We start from the raw sequence: 20,654 nt of genomic DNA, 5'->3' as shown, positions 1-20,654 counted from the left end.
CGTCAATTTTGACCTGAAGAATGGTTATCATCACACTGAAGAATGGTTATCATCACATAGATATAGCAGATTACCATACACCTTATTTAGGCTTCACCTGGTCCAACCGTTTATTTATGTTTGCCTCATTGCCCTTTGGGCTCTCTCCAGCCCCTTACGTCTTCACCAAAATTATGCGCCCAGTAGTGGCCCACTGGAGAGGTCAAGGGTTTCGTTGCTTTATGTATTTAGATGATGGCTCAGGTGCAGATGGTTCCTTTCAGGGATGCGCCCACATGGCCGCAACCATGCGGCAAGACTTAGCAGACTTGGGGCTATTAGCCCACCAAGGCCCCCCTAAGAGCTACTGGATTCCCCGCCAGAGTGGCGAGCTACTGGGCTATATAATCAATCTCCGTGACGGTTCCTTTCAGGTTTCCCCCGCCGATGCGAACTTTTTTCCGCTCTCATCACTAACGCAATCTCCTCTTCCGACAGCATCTCGGCACGGTCTGTTGCACGCATAACAGGGAATCTTGTGTCGATGAGTTTAGCCCTTGGTCCTGTCGCACGATTATGGACAAGGAGCCTGTATTCTTTCATTTCCAGCGCACCCACATGGGATTCCCGACATCGCCTACCACAAGCGGCGAAGGACGAACTCCATTTTTGGAGAGACAATTTCTCTCGTGTACTAGGTTACCCGATTTGGACCCCATCTCCTTCAGTGGATATTATCACTTACTCTGACGCCAGTAATCACGCCTGGGGTGGCTTTACTGTAACTCTCGGATCAACCCACACGGCGAGGGGCAACTGGGAACGGCACCAGGCCGCTCCTTTCACAAGCTCCACTTACAGGGAACTTCTCGGTACCAGACTGGTACTCCAATCACTTATCCACCTTCTCCCAAATAAGCAGGTTCTCCACCGAACTGATAACCAAAACGTTGCCCGTATACTCTCCGGGGGTAGCCGAGTTCCACACCTGCAAGAAGAAGCTATCACAATATACACTTTATGTTCCCAACACCACATTCATTTGACTCCAGATTGGATACCCCGAGACAGGAACGAACAAGCCGACTACTTGTCTAAGATCTTCGACTTAGACGACTACAAGCTGAGCGTGTCTGTCTTCCAGACTTTTCACATCCTGTGGGGTCCGTTTACGTACGACCGTTTCGCCAGTAGCTTTTCTGCCCAATTGACACCCTTTTCATCCAGGTGGTGGAACCCACAAGCCGACTCGGTTAATGCCTTCACGGCGTCTTGGACTCTTCACACAAACTGGATCTTTCCTCCCCCTCGTCTAATCCCGAAAGTTCTCTCCAAGGTTAACCAGGACGCCTGCTGTGGGACGCTTATCACACCATTCTGGCGCTCGGCCGCTTGGTGGCCGCTCCTCTGCCCTGACGGACGACATCTGTCTGCCACCTTTCTCAACTGGACAGACCTCCCACCTGGCCCCGACCTCCTGAGTGGTGCTCCCTCAAATTCCGCATTTGCCCATGTTCCCCTTGGGTTCCGACTTTTGGCACTACGCTTCTGCCTGTGCGGATTGTGCCAACCATACCCACCCTTGCAATCCCCCCTTGTAACCAAACCTTGTTTTATCCCCGGTGTACTCCCTTGATCTCCCCTCCCCTCCCCTCCCCTCCCCTCCCCTCCCCTCCCCTCCCCTCCCCTCCCCTCCCCTCCCCTCCCCTCCCCTCCCCTCCCCTCCCCTCCCCTCCCCTCCCCTCCCCTCCCCTCCCCTCCCCTCCCCTCCCCTCCCCTCCCCTCCCCTCCCCTCCCCCCCTACTTCGGTTTGAGTTTGTTCTGTCTCGCCTCCTTCCCCCCCACACCCTTCCACCCCGATAGTGAGGCGACACCGTCCATCCTCTCACCCCAAATTTGTTTGGTCACTGATAATTTACTTTCTAACTCCTCTCGCTTAGGGAGTGTAGTTCGCAGTGCCCTCTCGTTGTTGGTTTTACCCGTCCCCACCGCCAAGGGTTAACCTTCCCCCTGGGCGGTCGGACGGAGTTCAACACCTGACTCCTTGCCCGATGTTGACTTACTGACAAACAACAGTGGATCGTACTTCACACCACGTCGGACCTCCAACCGTGACTTCATCATCTTCACGCCCTGTGTGGGTGTGCGACCCCGACACCCTGACATCTCGTCTCTTGTGTAGACACGTGCATAATTACATCGGCTTCACGCCCCGTGTGGTCGCGTGCCAACCTAACACCTGGCTGCCCGTCCCCCGTGTGGACGCGTGCCAACCTAACACCTGACTGCCCGTCCCCCGTGTGGACGCGTGCGAACCTAACACCTGACTGCCCGTCCCCCGTGTGGACGCGTGCGAACCTAACACCTGACTGACCGTCCCCCGTGTGGACGCGTGCGAACCTAACACCTGACTGACCGTCCCCCGTGTGGACGTATCGGTGCTACCACCTGACCCCACGTCCCCTGTGTGGACGCCTGCGGTTCTCCAACATGATTTCAACGTCCCCCGTGTGGACGCGTGCCTTTTTACCATCTGACCTCACGTCCCCTGTGCGGACGCGTGTATCTCGACTCCCCGACTTCACGTCCAGGAGACCTACTCCTGATCCACTTCCCCCGAGTCGACGCGTGTGACTAGACGATTGCTGCCCTCCGCCGTTCGCCCATCTATTACGTGCCCTGCAGACCCATTTGACGTCGTTCCTGAGCGGCTGCTAGTTCGGACTGTCGTCTCACATGTTGTATTTACGCTCTACGCGACCCGGCGATATGCCATCGTTACTGACTGTTACCATCAAACAACCCTTCAACTTAACATCCTGTGTCTCGGACATTCTCACTTGGAACTGTCAGTATTGGTTATTTAGAAGATGTTTACCTTCGTTACTCGTTAGAAGGGTGTTTACCTTCATGTTGACTCACCTAGTTACTTAGCGTCACGTTGCAGCATCGTTAGTACTGTTATAGTTTTATTGCTTAAACTGTGTTAACCAACCATTGGGTCCTCTCTGCGTGTTATCACCTACGACTTCTGTACGCGAGCCCCGGACCTTCTTTACCTTTGGATGCGTTGCAGTCCTTACTTAGTTAGTAGATTGTTATTTTCACCTTGAATTAACTAGTTACTTAGCGTTACCTTGCAGCACTGTTAGCTGCCCTTATAGTTATATATTTTTACCTTGTACTTATCTACACTTAAGTTATCTCAACTTGTTGTTACCACGTACTGGAAGCTAACGCCGTGTTGTTACCAACAAGCTTGGCCCTTTTTGTTTTGTCTTGTTAGAACCCTGCTTTTCTTGTTATTGTGGTCCCTACCATAACCCGCCCTCGAGGGAACTCGTCTTATTTTATTATCCTTTCTATGTCCTTTCTCCCAGGACGGGCAACCTCCTCTCTCTCTTATCCTAACTCTTCCACACCCCCACACCCCTCCTTCCGCCCTCTCCAGCCATCGCCTCCTCCCGCCTCTACCCTGAACTCCAGGACTTGACAGACCCAGAGCTTCGCAGTCTGGCCTCCAGTCTACCTTCCATCATCATCGCCGACAGAGCTCCCAGCACCATCAAGAAGTACGTTAGATATTTCCGCAGCTGGGAACTTTTCGCCCTCTCCAAGGGACTACCATCCCTCCCAGCCCACGGTCCGCATCTGGCCCTTTACCTGCTTAAACTCTTGCAAGCTTCTCGTTCAGCCGCGCCACTGGAAGCCGTAACCTTCGCCGTCCCCTGGGCGCATCGTTAAGCTGGCCACCCGTCACCTCACACCCACCCTCTACCATCACAAGTCCTACAAGCTGCCAAGCGAATCCTCGCGAGACCGGCCTCCAAGAAGCTGCCCCTGACTTCATGCAACATCCGACAGCTGTGTACCACTTACACCTCACCTTCAACGAACATTGATTCCTTACAGACACTCTGCCTCATTGTCCTCGGCTTTGCCGGGTTTCTACGCTGGGACGACTTGAGCCAACTGCATGTAGACGACGTGAGTTTCTGCGAAGGCTATGCTGCCCTCTTCCTTGAGAAACGCAAAAACGACCAGTTCAGAGAAGGTCACTGGATCTGAATTGCCGCAACAGACTACAGAGTCTCCTGCCCTGTGTCTCTACTCAAACGCTTCCTCGAGTCCTCCAACTCCTCCGGCCACATCAAGCTTTTCCGTAGGGTTGGTAACCACAATGGCAACCTCTTCCTACGGCGAGATCCTATGTCTTAAACTCGGGCTCGAGAAAAAGTCCTCGCCATGCTGTCAACCATCGGTTTGGACTCCACCAAATACGGTCTACACAGCCTTCGTTCGGGTGGTGCAAGCACTGCAGCAGCCATGGGTGTCTCAGACCGGTTTATCGCGCATCATGGTGGTTGGCGAAGTGTGGAAGCAAGGGAAGGTTACATTCTGGAGTCCAAGTCCGCAGTCCTTGGAGTATCGCTTTCCCTCGGTCTTTGACCTCCCAACTCCCACATCGACCCCTTTCAGCCCCCTTACTCCTATCCTTTTTTCTTCGTGACGTGCGCACGACTATCCTATAACATGTCTGTCCAGTTTGTGAATAGACAGGAAACTTAGTTCTCTTCGGAGTTTACGGAGAAGAGAATTCACGTTTCCTGTCGGCTCGCAAATTGGACGGATGTCCCCTAATCCTTACATCTCCCCTCATTGGCTACCGCTCTTACCCCCCACTTGTCCTCACTCCCTAACCTCATTCGTCGCTATCACTTCTAGCGTACGGTTGGGTTCCCTCCCAATCCCTCCCTCCTTTTCTCCTAACAGGCCGCTCGTCCTCCATTCGATATTGTAAACAGTTATCTCGATAATGTAAACAGTTATATTCCTCTTCAGAAACGGTTATGGTTTGCAGCCGTTCGTCTGCCTACTCGATAATGTGAACAGTTCTCGATAATGTAAACAGTTAATATCTCCTCTTCAGAAACGGTTATGTTTTACGGCCGCTCGTCTGCCTACTCGATAATGTAAACAGTTCTCGATAATGTAAACAGTTTATATTTCCTCTTCAGAAACAGTTATGGTTTTGCGGCCGTTCGTCTGCCTACTCGATAATGTAAACAGTTCTCGATAATGTAAACAGTTTATATTTCCTCTTCAGAAACAGTTATGGTTTTACGGCCGCTCGTCTGCCTACTCGATAATGTAAACAGTTTATATTTCCGCTTTAGAAACAGTTATGGTTTTGCACTACTGTATTCACGACAAAACTGGAGACCCCTGATATCACTGTACTACTTCCTGCTCAGCCTGCGTAGCAATGCCGTACCTCTTGTGTAATGTTGAGAATGTTTCCCAGTTACGTGATCGATGTACACTGTTTTACTATGGCATTAGACACTTTCACTTGTCGATAATGTAAACAGTTTTTGTTATCTTTCGTTCTTCTTATCAATTATGTTAACAGTTGTTACTCACTTCAGTAAACAGGCTATATCTCATTTCGTGGCGTAAACTGTCACCCCGTAATCCCGAAGTTCCTGATCTTACATATTGGCGTTCATTTTGTCAGGCCTGCGTGCCACTGATTGTCAGATGTGATATTGGACTCTTATTCGCTTGACTTGAACTGTCATCTGTAACCATACCATGGAGCTAATAAACACCCAGCCGTGACGTGACGTGCGCGTGCGCACGACTATCCTATAACATGTCTGTCCAGTTTGTGAATAGACAGGAAACTTAGTTCTCTTCGGAGTTTACGGAGAAGAGAATTTGATTTTACAATTAGCCTTCAGATATTAAAATATTGATATAATAAGAACTTCTGAATTTTGTCACCTTCAAGTCTCTTGTGGGCCTTCAAATTACACATTTTCCAGACATATTTGGTATCTATGTATTCAGCAGTACTTACTCTACAACACTGCAGTGTGACCACATGTACAAGTATCATAGCAACAAATATTTTTATTAATATCTTCAAAATGTTAACAAAAATGGCAGGGATGGAATATTCATGTACATCTAGCTAAGTACTGGGAATCTGCACCACTATGGTCACACTGCTATCTTTCTGTAAATTTTGTCTACTTTCCAAATAAGTATTTTTCCATACAATGTATCATTATATGGAGGCCCACAAGCTAGTTCAAAATAAGATGTCAAAAATCTAACTTTTGCCTTCTCCAGAGGTGAAATATGATCTTTCTGTTTGGATTAGTGAACAATACAGCTAATCAAGGTGTTTACATAGCACCCTGATGGCAAGGTAGCAGACTACATGGGGAGGACACACCTCACCTGGCAGTAACTGTTATGCACTAGACAGCTTAAAGACACAACACAGCTTGGGTTTAGAAACAATAAACATTATTTTGTTAAACTGACGGCATATAGTCCGTAGAGAAACATTTCGAAACGCCATAATGTGTAGCTCCAAACCATTACTTTCTGACGCATGCGTATTGCCGAATCCATGGGAAAGCTGACCTTGACTGATACAAAATTTAGTATCAAAACTGTATTTGATACACGGCAGGCACGGTTGGCTCTGAAGCCGTCAGGATCTAGCCTGTGTGGTACTGAAAAGAGTCTGGTATCCAGCATGAATTATGTAATGACCAGTTCTAACTTCTAAAAAAAGTGGGGATAAGAAACAAAGATAACCTCAAAATGTAATGTAATCTGATTAACAATTTAACTGCACTTTCACATGCACTATCCGGTTTATCGTCTGTTGTTCCCCAATGTACGAGGGATAGACGTGCTAATGCACTGAAATTAATCTACATTTGGTACTCTATGGGAAGGAGGTTTTATATAGGTTTTCTTTAAAAAACCTCCTTGTCTTTAGTAATATCTTCCAACTTAGCTAAAAGAGGGTTTTTGTTGGGAGGGGGGTTACCTATATCAAAAGTTGGATATAATTATAATGTATTTTCCCCCTAATTTCTGGAATAAGAGTTCTGGAATAAAAATCGATCATCATAACAAACAAAACCGGCATCACACCTAAGACAACATGGCGGATTATCAGACTATAGATTATAGATTCAGGTTACATTAGGTTCTCCTTTATATGATTCTCTATAATATGTTTTATGTAAGGGTATATGTAATGAAGATGGTTACATTTGATTAAACAATCGACAAGTTATGTTGATATATGAGCATCACATAAATTAGAAAATTTCCTGGGAATCCTTTGTCAATTATGATACACATCCAGTACCGTTCCCACACAGCCAAACATTTTACACTTCACAATATTCCAGGTATCACCTCACCTGGTTCACAAAAGGTGGCCAACGCCCAAATGGCAAGGGGGTGACCCGGTCCTGAATTGGACTTAACTGGGATAAGAATAGACTAGAAACGTTGATTTGAATATTTTCTGTTGAAAACATAGCATGTATGGATGAATTTGAAGGGGAAAAAGCCTGTCAATACATAAAATAATTAAGTTGTCCGCCATCTTTGATTTTGGCAGATGACGTCATCAAATTAGCATCATTTATGAATATTTAATAATGAAAGTTATACACGATTACATAGGATCCTAATAATGTATGAAAACAAATGTGTAAGAGCAAAAAAGCCTTGATACCTCATTGTTTAAACTGAAGTTAGTGAATTTTTGAAGAAAAAAAACATGCATCAGAAACCCGTTGCCATGGCAACACAAAAATTGTAAACTTATACTCTTAGCACGGAAAACTAAATTCTAGGAAAAGTCATTAAGTTTGGTAGTCCTAGCACACATCGTTCAGGAGGTATAAGACGTCAAAGTTGGAGCGGGCACTTTTAGTCCCCCCCCGGTCTAGATTCTTGTGTTTATATATTGATTGATTGTTTGTTTGTTTTTTGTTTGTATGTTGCGTATTTTGCTTGTTTGTATTGGACGCTCAATTGCTGTTACGTATTGTTATTGTATATGTCTATGTAAGCTGTAATTTTTATTTTCAGAAGTGATGTTTGATATTAGCTACTGGTAGAGTGCATCACCTTTGTGTCCTGTGTATTCTTCTGTTGTTTAATAATAAAAAAATTCTGGATTGCTATGTGCATGCTATCAGGAATCCGTCCAATACAAAACTACCAGAGTCATCAGCGGAAACTTCGGGGCTCTACACCAAACTATCACTACCGTCACTCCAGGACCGACTTCTGAATAACTCCCAAACAGTGATTGCTTAGAAGTGAAGTTATGGATGGGGGTCGGATTAAGGAGGCTGTATGGATTAGGAAATTTGGCTTATATTTTGCAAGGTGATAGTACTTAACAACCAAATAGCTTTCTTTCTGCTCAAAACCGATTGTTTCCATGGTAACAGACCAAACAAGTTTTGGGACCATCTTCCCTGATTTGGCAGTATCAAAAACATGAAAATTGGCACATTTTAGGACAGGATTACGAGAAAATGCATAAATTAAACGGAACAACGAAAACTGGACTGAAAAGACCACCTTTTCAGCTTTTCTAGAATATCTTTAAAATTTTCACAAGTTAAATTTGAAGTGCTTGGGCAGCCTAAAATCAATACAGTATTTTAGGGTTGTCAAAAAACGTACTTTTTGCCCCACTTCGAAGCCCTATAAGTCCAAAGATGGTGATTTTCGTTTCAAATTTAAACCATGTATACATAACCGTTTGTGCTATCAAATGCATGTTTGTAAAGTTTGGTATCTTTTTTTGGTTGTCACGTGGTTGTCAACAGAAGAATGTAATTTTTTTCATATTTGACGAAAAATGTGATGTTGAACAATATCTAAGACACAATATATGAGAAAGTAAAAAAGTGATCTTATCTAGACTAATTTTAAAGGTAACCATGTGTACATTTGGGCTATGTTTGAAGCTGTGAACATGTCATAGTCGGATGTTTTGAGAATTCAATCTTTTATCAGAAGTACCCCTGTGTATTGTCTATTAAATGAATGCTTCTAAAGGTTGGGTTCTTGTTTTGTTACTGTGTACTTGTCCCTAAAACTAGGCCGAAGTTTGCACATATGTGAAAATTTACATTTTTTACTTTGTTTGAAGCTCTGAACATGTCAAAGTAGGATGTTTCTGGAATTCAGTCTTATACCAGAAGTACCCTGTGTATTGTCTATAATATGAATGCATGTAAAGGTTGGTTTCTTGTTTTGTTGCTGTGCACTTGTCCCTAGAATTAGCTCACATTTTCGTGTGGAAATTAATATGCTGTAATTTGTCAACTCTAAAAGCTACACCTCTGCATTGTCTTTCAAAATGTTTGGTGAAAACCCTCCGTCGGCATTTTGCGTTTATTTGTCTCCAGACGAAACAGACTGAATCAACCTTACCCTGTCCTTAAAAAATAAGAAGTCCATCATGGCAAAGCAAAGATTAGTGCTTGTCAACTTTCTCACACTGCGCAAAAAGCTGAGGGGAGATCTATTATACTTTTATACGAGCTCGGCAACATTCCTATGTGATCCTCACTAGGAGAGAATTCTACACTCCATAAAGCTTTTGGGTAGTACGTAAAATCCACTCCGCCAACATTGCATGTTGTGTCTGTTAGGAGCATAGCCAGACAGGAACAACCTTACCCCCTTCTGACCTAAATATAGGTGTTCTTAAGTTTCTCAGCCTAGGGTACACTGATAAGAGATCGACAATACTCCAGCGGCATGGGGGTGATATTAGTAAAACCCTTAGCTAATACAACAAAACAAGACACCAATCTTTAGAAGCATTCATTTCATAGACAATACTCATGGGTACTTCTGATAATAGATTGCATTCCCAAAACATCCTAGTATGACAACATAGCCAATTATGTTAATTTTCACATGTGTACAAAATTTGGCGTACATGTATGGACAAGTACACAACAATAAAACAAGACACCAATAAGCATTCACTTTATAGACAATATACAAGGGTACAAAGATTTAATTCCCAAAACATCCTACTTTGATATTTTCAGAGTTTCAAGCATAGCCCAAGATGTCCACATATGTCCAAATTTTGGCCTACTTTTAGGGAAAAGTACACAACATGAAAACAAGCCACCAACATTTACAAACATTTATTTATAGACCATACACAGGGTTACCTCTGACGTTAGTCTAGATAGGATAACTTTTTAACTTAACATATCTTGTGTCTTAGATATTGCTCAACATCACATTTTTCGTCAAACACGAAAAATGACATTCCTCTGTGGACAACCATGTGACAACCAAAAAAGATACCAAACTTTGCAAACATACGTTTGAGAGCAAAAACCCTTATGTATATATGGTTTAAATTTGAAGCGAAGCAATTACCATCTTCGGACTTATAGGGCTTCAAAGTTGGGGAAAAAGTACGTTTTTTTAAAGCCTAAAACACTGTATTTGAGGCTGCCCTAACCAATTCAATATTGAATTTCTGAAAATGTCAAAGCTAGTCTAGAAAAGCTGAAAAGTTGGTATTTTTAGTTCGGTTTTTGTTGTTCCGATAACCCCATGCATGTGCTCGTACTTTTGTCCTAAAATGTGCCGATTTTCATGTTTTTGATTTTTCGAAATCAGGAAAGTGCTATCTTCTTTTCCTGTACATTTGACCTCGTTACTAGATTATGATAAACATACCGTTGCCCACTGACGGGTTTTTACTTCGGGAAGGAGGGTGAACAAAAATGATGGGGTATTGTAAATAATGTTGTTTGCACGTTCGCAGCTAAACTTACGATCCCTATGTCGCATCGGTAGAGTGTGGGTCTTTTCGACGAGAGTGGATCAAATAAATCTGTCCGGATATGCAGCTTGCACTCTTTAATATAATTTTTTATACAAACCTAGGGCACTACGCAATGACCTTGTTTAACGCGTATGAAATACAAACAGACATGTTGCTGCAATGACAGTTTGCTTGAGGCACTATTAGTCATGCATCTTAGAGCTGTTATACGTACCAAATAGAGGAATATCAGTGGTGACGTAAGAAGGCATTGCCTTGAACAGGTAAATGCCGTATGGATATGTCAGCCCATCCACCAGGACAGTCTTCGTCATGTCGGACTTGGACAACCTGGAGGTTCGGAACAGAACATACATAATGGTTGTTGACTGGTTTCTGCGCAGTTTACTCGTACCTAAAAGGCAAAAATGTTTGAGTATAAAATATTATAAATATATATAGCTTCAAACATTTAGGCCTTTTAGGGACATGTACACTGCACAGAAACAAGTCAACTACCTTTACAAGCATTCATTCTATGCATAGGTTACCCTTGTCATGAATCTGAATCAGATCAGTGTTTTACTTTTACATATATTGTGTCTCAAATGTGGCTCAACATCCTTTATTTTCGTCAAACATGAAAAATGACCTACTTCTAAGGACAATCACGTGACAACTAAAAAAGATATTAAACTTTGTGAACATGCATATAGCTAGAATGTTGTATAAATGTGTATATGATGTACATTTGAAACAAAGCAAATTACCACTTATGGACTTCAAAGTTGGCAAAAAAAATAGTTTTTTTTGACAAGCATAAAACACTGTATTGTTTTGCGGCTGCCCAAACACTTCAACTTCAATTTTCAAAAAAATTCAAAATTTCAAAAGCTATTTTTGAAAGACTCTAAAGTTGGTTTTCTAAGTCCAGTTTTTTGGTCCAATTTAATTATCTGCTCGTAATCATGTCCTAAAATGTGTCAATTTTCGTGTTTTTAATATGCGCAAATTATGGAAAATGGCCCTACAATTTGTCTGCCCTGCAGTACTATAACTGTGCAAAAATGAGCCAAATCGATTTCTTGACCTTTAACTTCTTTGTTTAAATCTTACAGACATCTGCTCTTAAGCGAGAGGATTAGGAGTTCCAGTGCAGCGCCCTGTGAACTACAAAGCCTGTTTATGTGATCAGATATAGATTTGGGAAACTTAGGGCCCTTTTTTGTGAGTGGATATTTGACAGTTGTCATTGAAACCCTTGCAGTACCCGTGCGTTTTTTTTCTTATGTATCTCAGCTACTGGGATCCATCTAAGAGTGTGCAAGACATTTGAGGTGGAAGCTTCACAAGTTTTTCTGAATTCTTTTTACCTCCACCTATCCCAAACTGTTCTGCAATATTGTACATATGTATGAAAAAGGGTTGTGAAATAAGAGCTTGTCCATTCTAATAAAGTTTTAGGTACATACATGTACCTATGACAATTACTTCTGCTAGCCTCTTGTCGATATTGCTACCGAGATAATACATGTACGTTGTATTCCATATGCAATATGCATTGTTAACCTGGTAATATTGAGGTTTTTTTTAAAGCAATATGTTGTGGTCTGGCGTTTCAAAAGCTCTTGATATGTCACAAAACGCATTCATTGTAGATTAGGTAAATAGACATCCATCAGAAAAATCTAGATTTATTCCTTGGAAGCGCAAGCACATTAAGTAAAATCAAGTGAATTTCCTCACATTCTGATTTTTCCTTGGCCGGACGGTGATTCTACATCATACGACGACCAGTAGACGTAGTTCTCATCAACCGCAAGGTCATTAACATAATCCACGTCTTCAAACAGCAGGTCTCGGATATCGTTACCCAGCAGGTCTGAGCTGTGGATGTTGTAAGACCGATCTGTGTAGTACAACCGATTCTCTAGATGAAATCAGCAAAAAATGATGATTAACCAAAATATAAAATGCTGCGACAATACTAAGTAAGACTACTAAGAGTACAGCATAAGTGAACAGAAAGAGAAGACTCGCGCATACATAATATATTTTTTCAATGTCTAGTGCCATATCTTAGCTTAGCAGCTGACCCGTATCTACATGATAGGGCGCTGGCGAGTGGCACTAAGGTGGCGATTAATAAGATACTTAAATTTGCATTTGTCCTGTGGCAGAGAGTTCCAGAGTTTATCTTACACGCATCGCTACTACAAAGATTACCATTACGCGAGCGTAGACAAATCTAACCTTTCCGGACGATTCAGGTATTTGTATATGTGATATCGGATATATTTATGTATGTTTTACGTAAGTATTTAAGAGTCATTGCACGAGAAAACCAGGCAAAACCAGGCAGAGGTGGGAAGATGGGGGTCGGCCAAATCGACTCAAACTTTGTATGTGTGATAGGTATGTGGAACTATGAACAGCCATATGATTAAAACCCTCCAGGTTTTTTTCGTTATGTAGTTCTGGGATCCCCCTCGGAGACCCTCAAAAATCGAACAATTTATGGTTAAAAATTACTTAAATTGCTATGGCCACCCTAATAATTACAATAAAGATATGGACATAAGTTTTATATTTCCATATATTTACTCAAAATTCAAGATCAAGCATCACAGTTTAGAGGGTGAATTAGGGAGTTATCAGAACCAAAGAAAGCAGAATTTTTAAGGGGCTTTTTCTCCAATCACCAGCAATATTGATGAATGGTTTTACCTTTGCTGGAGAGATGGACATCTACTGTGTCAAAAACAAGCGTCGTTTAATTGGGCCATGCATAACGGGAACCGTGACTTGGGGGGTCTTTTTGGAGATTTTTTGTGTTTTGCACTAATAATAAATCAGGTAATCACGTCTCACAACGGTGTTAGCTATGGCTTTTTTCGTGTCGCTGTGTGAAAACCACAGATGGATGCCAAGAAATACTTACGTTAATTAGGACACTTGAAAAGGGATAGATCTGTTTCATACATTGTTTTGCTGCTCTTTATGATGTCAATTACTAAAACCATTGTGGACTTTTACTATGTGGTACATATTAAAAAAGGGCTCCGCATGGGGGTTGTCAGGGCTCAGCAGCACACAACAGCAGCTTTGCCGTTGAATTTTAAGAACTAGTGTTAGTGGTTTAAAAGCACCATTGAAAACATGATTTCATTTTCGTCTACTTTCAGTCATTTTTTGAGGGGCTTTCTCCCTCAACCAGTGAGCATTTGCTAGAGAAGAGATTCTAGTCTCTGGACATTTCAATCAGGTTTACAAAGGTTATAGCTTGAAACGCAGTATAACAGAACTGCAAGGCTTTTTACTGTACACGCACTCCAATACCATGTCCCAGTTAGTATCTTGCAGGGATGGAGTCGGTGATTAAACGGGCAGAAATAAACACATCTGTCCAGGGTTCAAGTCAATACATGGAATGGCACTGTTGTAGATGTCAGCATTGTTCAGAAGGAAGTCTCTTACTGCACTGAGAGTCCGAACAGAGGCTAAACGGTTACGGGGCTACTGACCCCCACCTGCCTCACAGTCTCCTGGCTAATGTAGTATAATTTAAGCAGCCCATGGAATCAACTCAGAACACCGCGTTACCAGTAATACACAGTTGTACTGTGTATCTAGGATAATGATACTGACTAGAATTTTGTTGTTATTGTTATTTACAGTATGCGTTGATTGATATCATACGCTGCTATTTTCTATCATTCCTATCACACCATTGTCAAGTTGAATTTAAGCTTTTATGTATTATATACATTCTTGAAACAACACTTATGCTATCAAAATTGGTGGTTCCTCTGTATTGTGTTTCTGAGTATACCTGAAATTCAATGAAGATAATTTGGCCCATAATTTAAACCTGTTATCATTTTTACCGGTTGGCAACTTTACTCCAAAATTGTAGTTAACGTTGTGTCGAATTTTTTGCTTGTCCACGTGTTGCATTATCTTATTTTGAAAGGCTGTGTTCGAGTGCTCCAGTCTTTGTGTTGTGTATTTGTTGTTCAACAGTTGCGCAAGATTTTTGCTTTACTGGAGATAGCCGGAGTTGTATTCTCGTGCTTTGTGGTAATTTCCTTTGTCTTTCTTTGTTCTCTTCTAGCCACGCCGACACGTGGCCAGGTGTGCCTACATCTGTGACCTAATCAATTTACGTTCCTTTTCAGTAGGCGCCACTCATTTGTAGACACTCGTTGAATGTCCGGCAGTTCCCTTGACATGCACCCAAGCAACCCAGGGGATCCTGCCAACAGCTACCAGACGCCATGCAGGCATCATGTCAGAGCTTCACCGTCCCACGAACCCACTTTACGCATTCTCACCAGAGTTCCCTACGGTTTCATGCCGCCCTCTATAGTTTTGATCCACATGAATTTTGACTAAATTATATTTGTTTTGTTGAGCTCTGTATTATTTTGTGTCGTGATTGCGCTTCCCTAATGTTTTTGACAAAATATTTGATTGTTGTTTTCCTTTCCCCTTTTACGTTGTGATTGTTTTTGTTGCTGTTTATTTACTTCGGCATTTCGAAATTTTCCCTGTTGTGTGTCCCGGTTTCGGCAGGGAGTATGTGTTATTTTGTGTATGTGTTAATTTGTGCATGTGTTCCCGGTAAGGCATTAAGCCAAGGGGGAGTGTTGTGTTATTTCCCGGTTTCGGCGCTTTGTCGTGTCAATGTGTACGTGTGTTCCCGGTAAGGCATTAAGCCAATTGGGAGTGATGTAATATTTTCCGGATTCGGCGCTTTGTTGAACGGTGTATGTGTTAATGTGTGCATGTGTTACCGGTAAGGCATTAAGCTAAGTGGGAGTGTTGAATATTTCCCGGATTCGGCGCTTTGTCGAACGGTGTATGTGTTAATGTTTGCATGTGTTCCCAGTAAGGCATTAAGCCAAGTGGGAGTGTTGTAATATTTCCCGGATTCGGCGCTTTGTCGAACGGGGTATGTGTTAATGTGTGCGTGTATTCCCGGTAAGGCATGAAGCCAAGTGGGAGTGATGTAATATTTCCCGGATTCGGCGCCTTGTCGAACGGGGTATTGGTGAATGTGTGCATGTGTTCCCGGTCAGGCATTAAGCCAAGAGGGAGTGTTAAATATTTCCTGGTTTCGGCGCTTGGGAGTTTTAGCTTTTTAACTAGCTGAGAATGAGCGTTGTTAATAATACGTTTCACCAGGTGAAGGGTTACCGCAAGGCTATGGAAATCGTTGGGGCAGATTCTGAGCCATTTTGTAATGACTTATTTTATTTGGTAAGACGTGGTTTTAGAGTGTTGTATTAATTGGACCGGCACGGACTCTGATTCTCGTCATTTATCCAACTGTTTTGTGAAAATAAAGTTTATAAAGAATTATGTTAACAAGAATGAATAAAAGGTTTCAGCGCTTTTAGTATGCAACATGAAAATAAACAAAAGATGTATTCTGGTTATTTATCAAGTGTTGGTATTTATGTATAGTCTTTTCAAGGGCTTGATAACATATAATTATATTTGATGAGTTTGTAAATTCGCATCATGTTTGTCCCTTCTTGGGCATATTTTTTAAAGTCTGTTTATAGTCCGCCTGTTGTGTTCTATATTTTGTCACCAATAAATGTACGCATATGTACTGCTGTACGTTTACGTGTATGCGTATTAAAGCTGCCCCAAGCGATTTCAGGGGGTAAAACTTGAAATATTATGGGGAAGGCAATTTTGTTTGGTGAGGTTGCAATGTACATTTACTTCCCTATATTAGCACATCTGCATCATTATTTCATACTTTGGGCATTTAAAAATAGCTCAGAAGTAAGCCACAAAATGAGTATTTTATTTATTGGGTCTCCCAAAAAAATCAGCCCAGAATCCAGCCATAACCATTTTCTGTCGACAATTGTCGGTAACTTCCGGCCGCGTGACGTCACAATGCCCAAGCACATTGACCCATGACCACGTGATTATTTCTTAGGAAACGTTCGGGACTAAAAGGTCAGAATCGTGCATGTTCGGAAGATTTGAAATGATGGCTGGCCTCCAAGTACTCAGATTTTCAATTGGTTCCCACCACACAACGACATTACATTTTTGTTCCATGATGGTCGATATGCGATGGGACAGTGTTAATCTAAACTTACTATGGATAGAAATCAGAAAAAAAATTGATTTTGAATATATGACTTTCAGCGCCCTAATATTGCTTAGGTTGCCTTTAATGCATTGTCTTATATATATATATATGTTTTAGTTTGGCTGTGGGTACGTGTACACGTTTATACGTATGGTTTAATTAGTGATCTGTTAACTAACCTGATTTAGTTGTTTCAACGTTCGATATGCACCAGCCAACATTTTTTCGTAATCGTTTATTTTCACTTTTAAGGGAAACAGTAATGTGTATCCCCTCCTTTCAAATTTGGATTAAGACTTATTCGATGTTATAATGGAGAAATGAGAATGGGAAGAAAAATAACTTATTACTGCAGTTGTTGAAGTAATTCGAGTGAGATTAAGGCACATTGAACATGAGTCTTTATCAAAGGGGATGGCAATATGCACTTTGAGCAAAAGGGGCGAAGAATAGAGGATGAGTGAGGGAAAGGAATGAGATATCAGTTGCAGAAGGTTAGCATTAGATAGAGTTAGTAAGGGATATATGTGACGTTGTGATGAAAGTAAAAGGTAGGTAGACTGACAGATACAGCGTTGGCGGAAGACGGCAATTTCCGCATCACACATTCCGAATGACCTATGACTGCGCATGACAAATAGGAAACTATTTGTCATGCGCAGCCATTGGTCAGAAGGAATCAGGTGATACCTTAACACTATATAAGGCAACGTGTAACCACACCCGGGTGTCAGTTATAGGTCCTCCGCCCGCCGATGGAGTCTAAAGCGACCCACCCACCCAAACCCCGGGACATTTTCTCCGGGGGCATAGATATCCGCTCAGGGGCGTTTGCCTCAGCCGATATGAATCTTCAGGCTCCAGACGGCAATTTCCGCATCACCCATTCTGGAGGACCTATGACTGCGCATGACAAATAGGAAACTATAGAAAATGTTGCGTTTTAAACAAACGATGTCTTTCCTACTTCTATGAACAACATATACAAGAAGCGTACATGCTCCGGTTACCTGTAGAAAATGTTGCGTTTTAATTTCAATTCATCATTGTAAAGTTTTTCCCGTATAACTGTTGAAAAAAATTTCTCTGTATTAAATGTCGTGTTATTTACACCTACATGGGCGCGACTGGGTTAAGAAATTTTAGTTGATATGTTTTCAAAGGCCTCCCCAAAAATAAACGGCCTCTTTCCTACTTCTTTAAACAACAATGTTTAATCGTTTAATCGCGCGCTTGCGGTTATCTCTATGTAAACGGGTGGATACCGGCTCCATTTTCAATATCTGATATGTGCCAAAAGATATATAAAATGTTGTATCTGTTCAACATACGGCATGTTTAATCGTTCTCCACGTGCGCTTTAGGTACCGGGGGAGACCTACCCCTTTAGCTCTTATGGTCCCAAAAGTTATAGGAAATATCTTTAACTCACCCGGTGCCTGTCTACTTGTCATGAGTGGTTAGGCAACAGCCCTTGCACCGTAAAAAAACCGGAATCTCCCGATGGTACGGTCACTTGATTTCCAAGCAGATCTATCGGTGGCAAATACAGTATCCGAAGGATCCCAAAGGGCAAAATGATTTTTATTCGCCAGCGATGTGGTTTTATTCTCACTCGGAATAATTGCGGAAATGCGTTTATTTGCATGCAGTCTCTCGTGGTGTTGTTCGTATCTTTGTTTAGGCCAAATGCGTGCGGCAGGCATCGTGTCTTTCAAATGTTAATTAATGTATTCAGTGCTACTTCAATCTGTAAACAAACCAGTGCGGGATCAGATAATGATAGGCAACCCCTGGGGAATACCAGCATCTCCAGTTGGGTATCATGTGACTGGGCATTGCCCAATGACAGACAAGAGTGGGGTTTTCAAATCTTACCGGATATGAGAAAGGAAGCAAGTATTTTCTGGCGTCTGTTCGGGGAAAAGTACAAAGTAGTGTAGACAGTTTTGACCTGTTTCAACCCACAAGTTGCGGCTGAGACTTTGCTTTTGCCACCTGGGACCCCGGCGGTGGAACGACGTGACACAAAGCTATGGCATGGCTATCATTCGGTGCAAGTTGATGGGATGGAGTATGTTGGATATCCAGTTTGAACAAGCTACAGGCACGGCACAGAATGGGAAATTCACGACAGCATTGTATCGTTCTGATCCTGACCAGTAGGAGCTGAGACTGCAGGTTTCGCGACTTATTCAACACGAGTCTTATCGCCCCTACTTTCCAGAACCTCGGATTATTGCTCACGCGGTGGCCAGATGGAACGGAACAGCGTACCCTTTTTAACTTTTCCCTTGGCGTGTCATCCGACACTGGAATCGGAAGTGTGGACTCGAACTCGGATACAGCACAGTTTCGTGAAGGGAGATTGCACAGCCACTGTAATTGGTCTCACTGTCCACAACATCAAATGCAAGTTTTGTGAGTACTTAAGTCGATAAATTGCTGTGTAGTGGTTTCTATTGTTTAATAAAGGTTCTAACGTTTATGAATTGTACTCTGTCTGCATCATTATTTGACCTTTGGTCTCGTGGAAAGTAAAATCATAGAACGTCGAATACGGATCTATCCGCACCAACCCAAAGACAACTTATGTTAGTGTTTAAGTACATGTACATGAATCGTAAAGTTACCCAACGGAAACATATACGCCAGCTAAAAACACTCTTTAAGGGTTATCAAACACGTATTTACGACGATGTTAAGCTGCTGAAATACGCCGTGAAATCCGACAAATAAGCGCCTTTACGTATCCAAGAACCATCTCTACACACACGTATATGAGTCGTAACGGCGCTTAAAGTAGAAATAAACGCCGACTTTTAACACAAATTAAGGTTTAAGAGAAATTTGGACTTACCCCAAATTGGGACTTACCCCAAATTTTCGGTTGACTCCATCAACCCTGTTCACGGAATGACCCGGCTACTGCAACGTGACGTCAGCGACACGTGAACACAGTAGCGGGTCATACGTGCCAGATCACATGTCGCTGACGTCACGTTGCAGGACCCGGGTCATTCCGTGAACAGAGTTGATAGAGTCAACCGAAAATTTAGGGTAAGTCCCAATTTCTCTTACAGTGTTGGACGAAAAGTTTAGTCTTGTTGATAATGAATTCTACCAACACAGATGAACTTTTATGCTAAACAAATTAAGGTTGCTTTAGTAAGTATATTCGACATATTTAAGAGCAGCTGTCTGTAAAAACCAAGCATAAGGTGGCCAAGTTCAAAAAAATGAAATTTTCTTAGATTTTGTGTGGTGGTAGGGTCTTGGCCCAAACCTACAAAAATGGGTAAGTTTTTGGTCGGAGGTTACCAGTTGCCATGGTAAAAGCCATTTTTCAAAATGGCGGATTTTCGCCTTGTGAAGGCCCCTCTCTCGCTCAAAATGGACCATCTTTGGCCTACTGTAACTCGCACAAATGAATAGAAATGTTGCTGCCTCTAACATGTTATATTATCCATATCTTAACAAGAAAAAACATGTTAAGTGTTGCTCGAAATGTTTTTGCAGTGAGATGCAACAAACGTTTAAAGATGACCTGTTTTTGTTAAATTTCAAAATTGACAAAACGCCATTTTTTAAACGTTTTTAGCAAGCAATACCTCCTTAAAGGGCACTTCAAATGTGTTGATTTTTGGCACAGCTCTAGTTTAGACCTTTATAATTATCATATTAAAAAAGAAGTCTGGGTTCTCAATGGGGCGGGCCACAGTGACCCGGAGACTAAGCCATTGTTTCCATTGTAGCAGAATTTCAACTACAGAATTGAAGGTGAAATAAACATGTGCAACTTGGTGATTGAGATAAGAATGACTTTTCTTGAACTTTTTTATGGTGCAAGAAACCTGCCTGGCACTTAGAAAAGTATTTTGTAACAGTTGACTGTTGGTTGCCATGGCAACGGTC

General features: G+C 42.3%; 1 protein-coding gene across 1 annotated transcript in view; it reads right to left on the bottom strand.

Moving 5' to 3' along the window:
* Positions 1-20,654, bottom strand: part of LOC136424032 (low-density lipoprotein receptor-related protein 5-like) — a 51,851-nt gene that overhangs the window by 8,219 nt on the left and 22,978 nt on the right. Inside the window, exons 6-7 of the mRNA XM_066412435.1 lie at positions 12,368-12,551; positions 10,857-10,972 (exon numbers count right to left, since the gene is read on the bottom strand). Of these exons, the coding sequence (XP_066268532.1) occupies positions 10,857-10,972; positions 12,368-12,551 (300 nt within the window). The remainder of the gene's footprint in view (positions 1-10,856; positions 10,973-12,367; positions 12,552-20,654) is intronic.

Source organism: Branchiostoma lanceolatum, chromosome 18 (assembly GCF_035083965.1).
Source record: "Branchiostoma lanceolatum isolate klBraLanc5 chromosome 18, klBraLanc5.hap2, whole genome shotgun sequence".
Lineage (NCBI taxonomy): Eukaryota > Metazoa > Chordata > Leptocardii > Amphioxiformes > Branchiostomatidae > Branchiostoma > Branchiostoma lanceolatum.
Note: the sequence above shows the minus strand (reverse complement) of the source record. Positions and strands in the feature narration are given on the sequence as shown.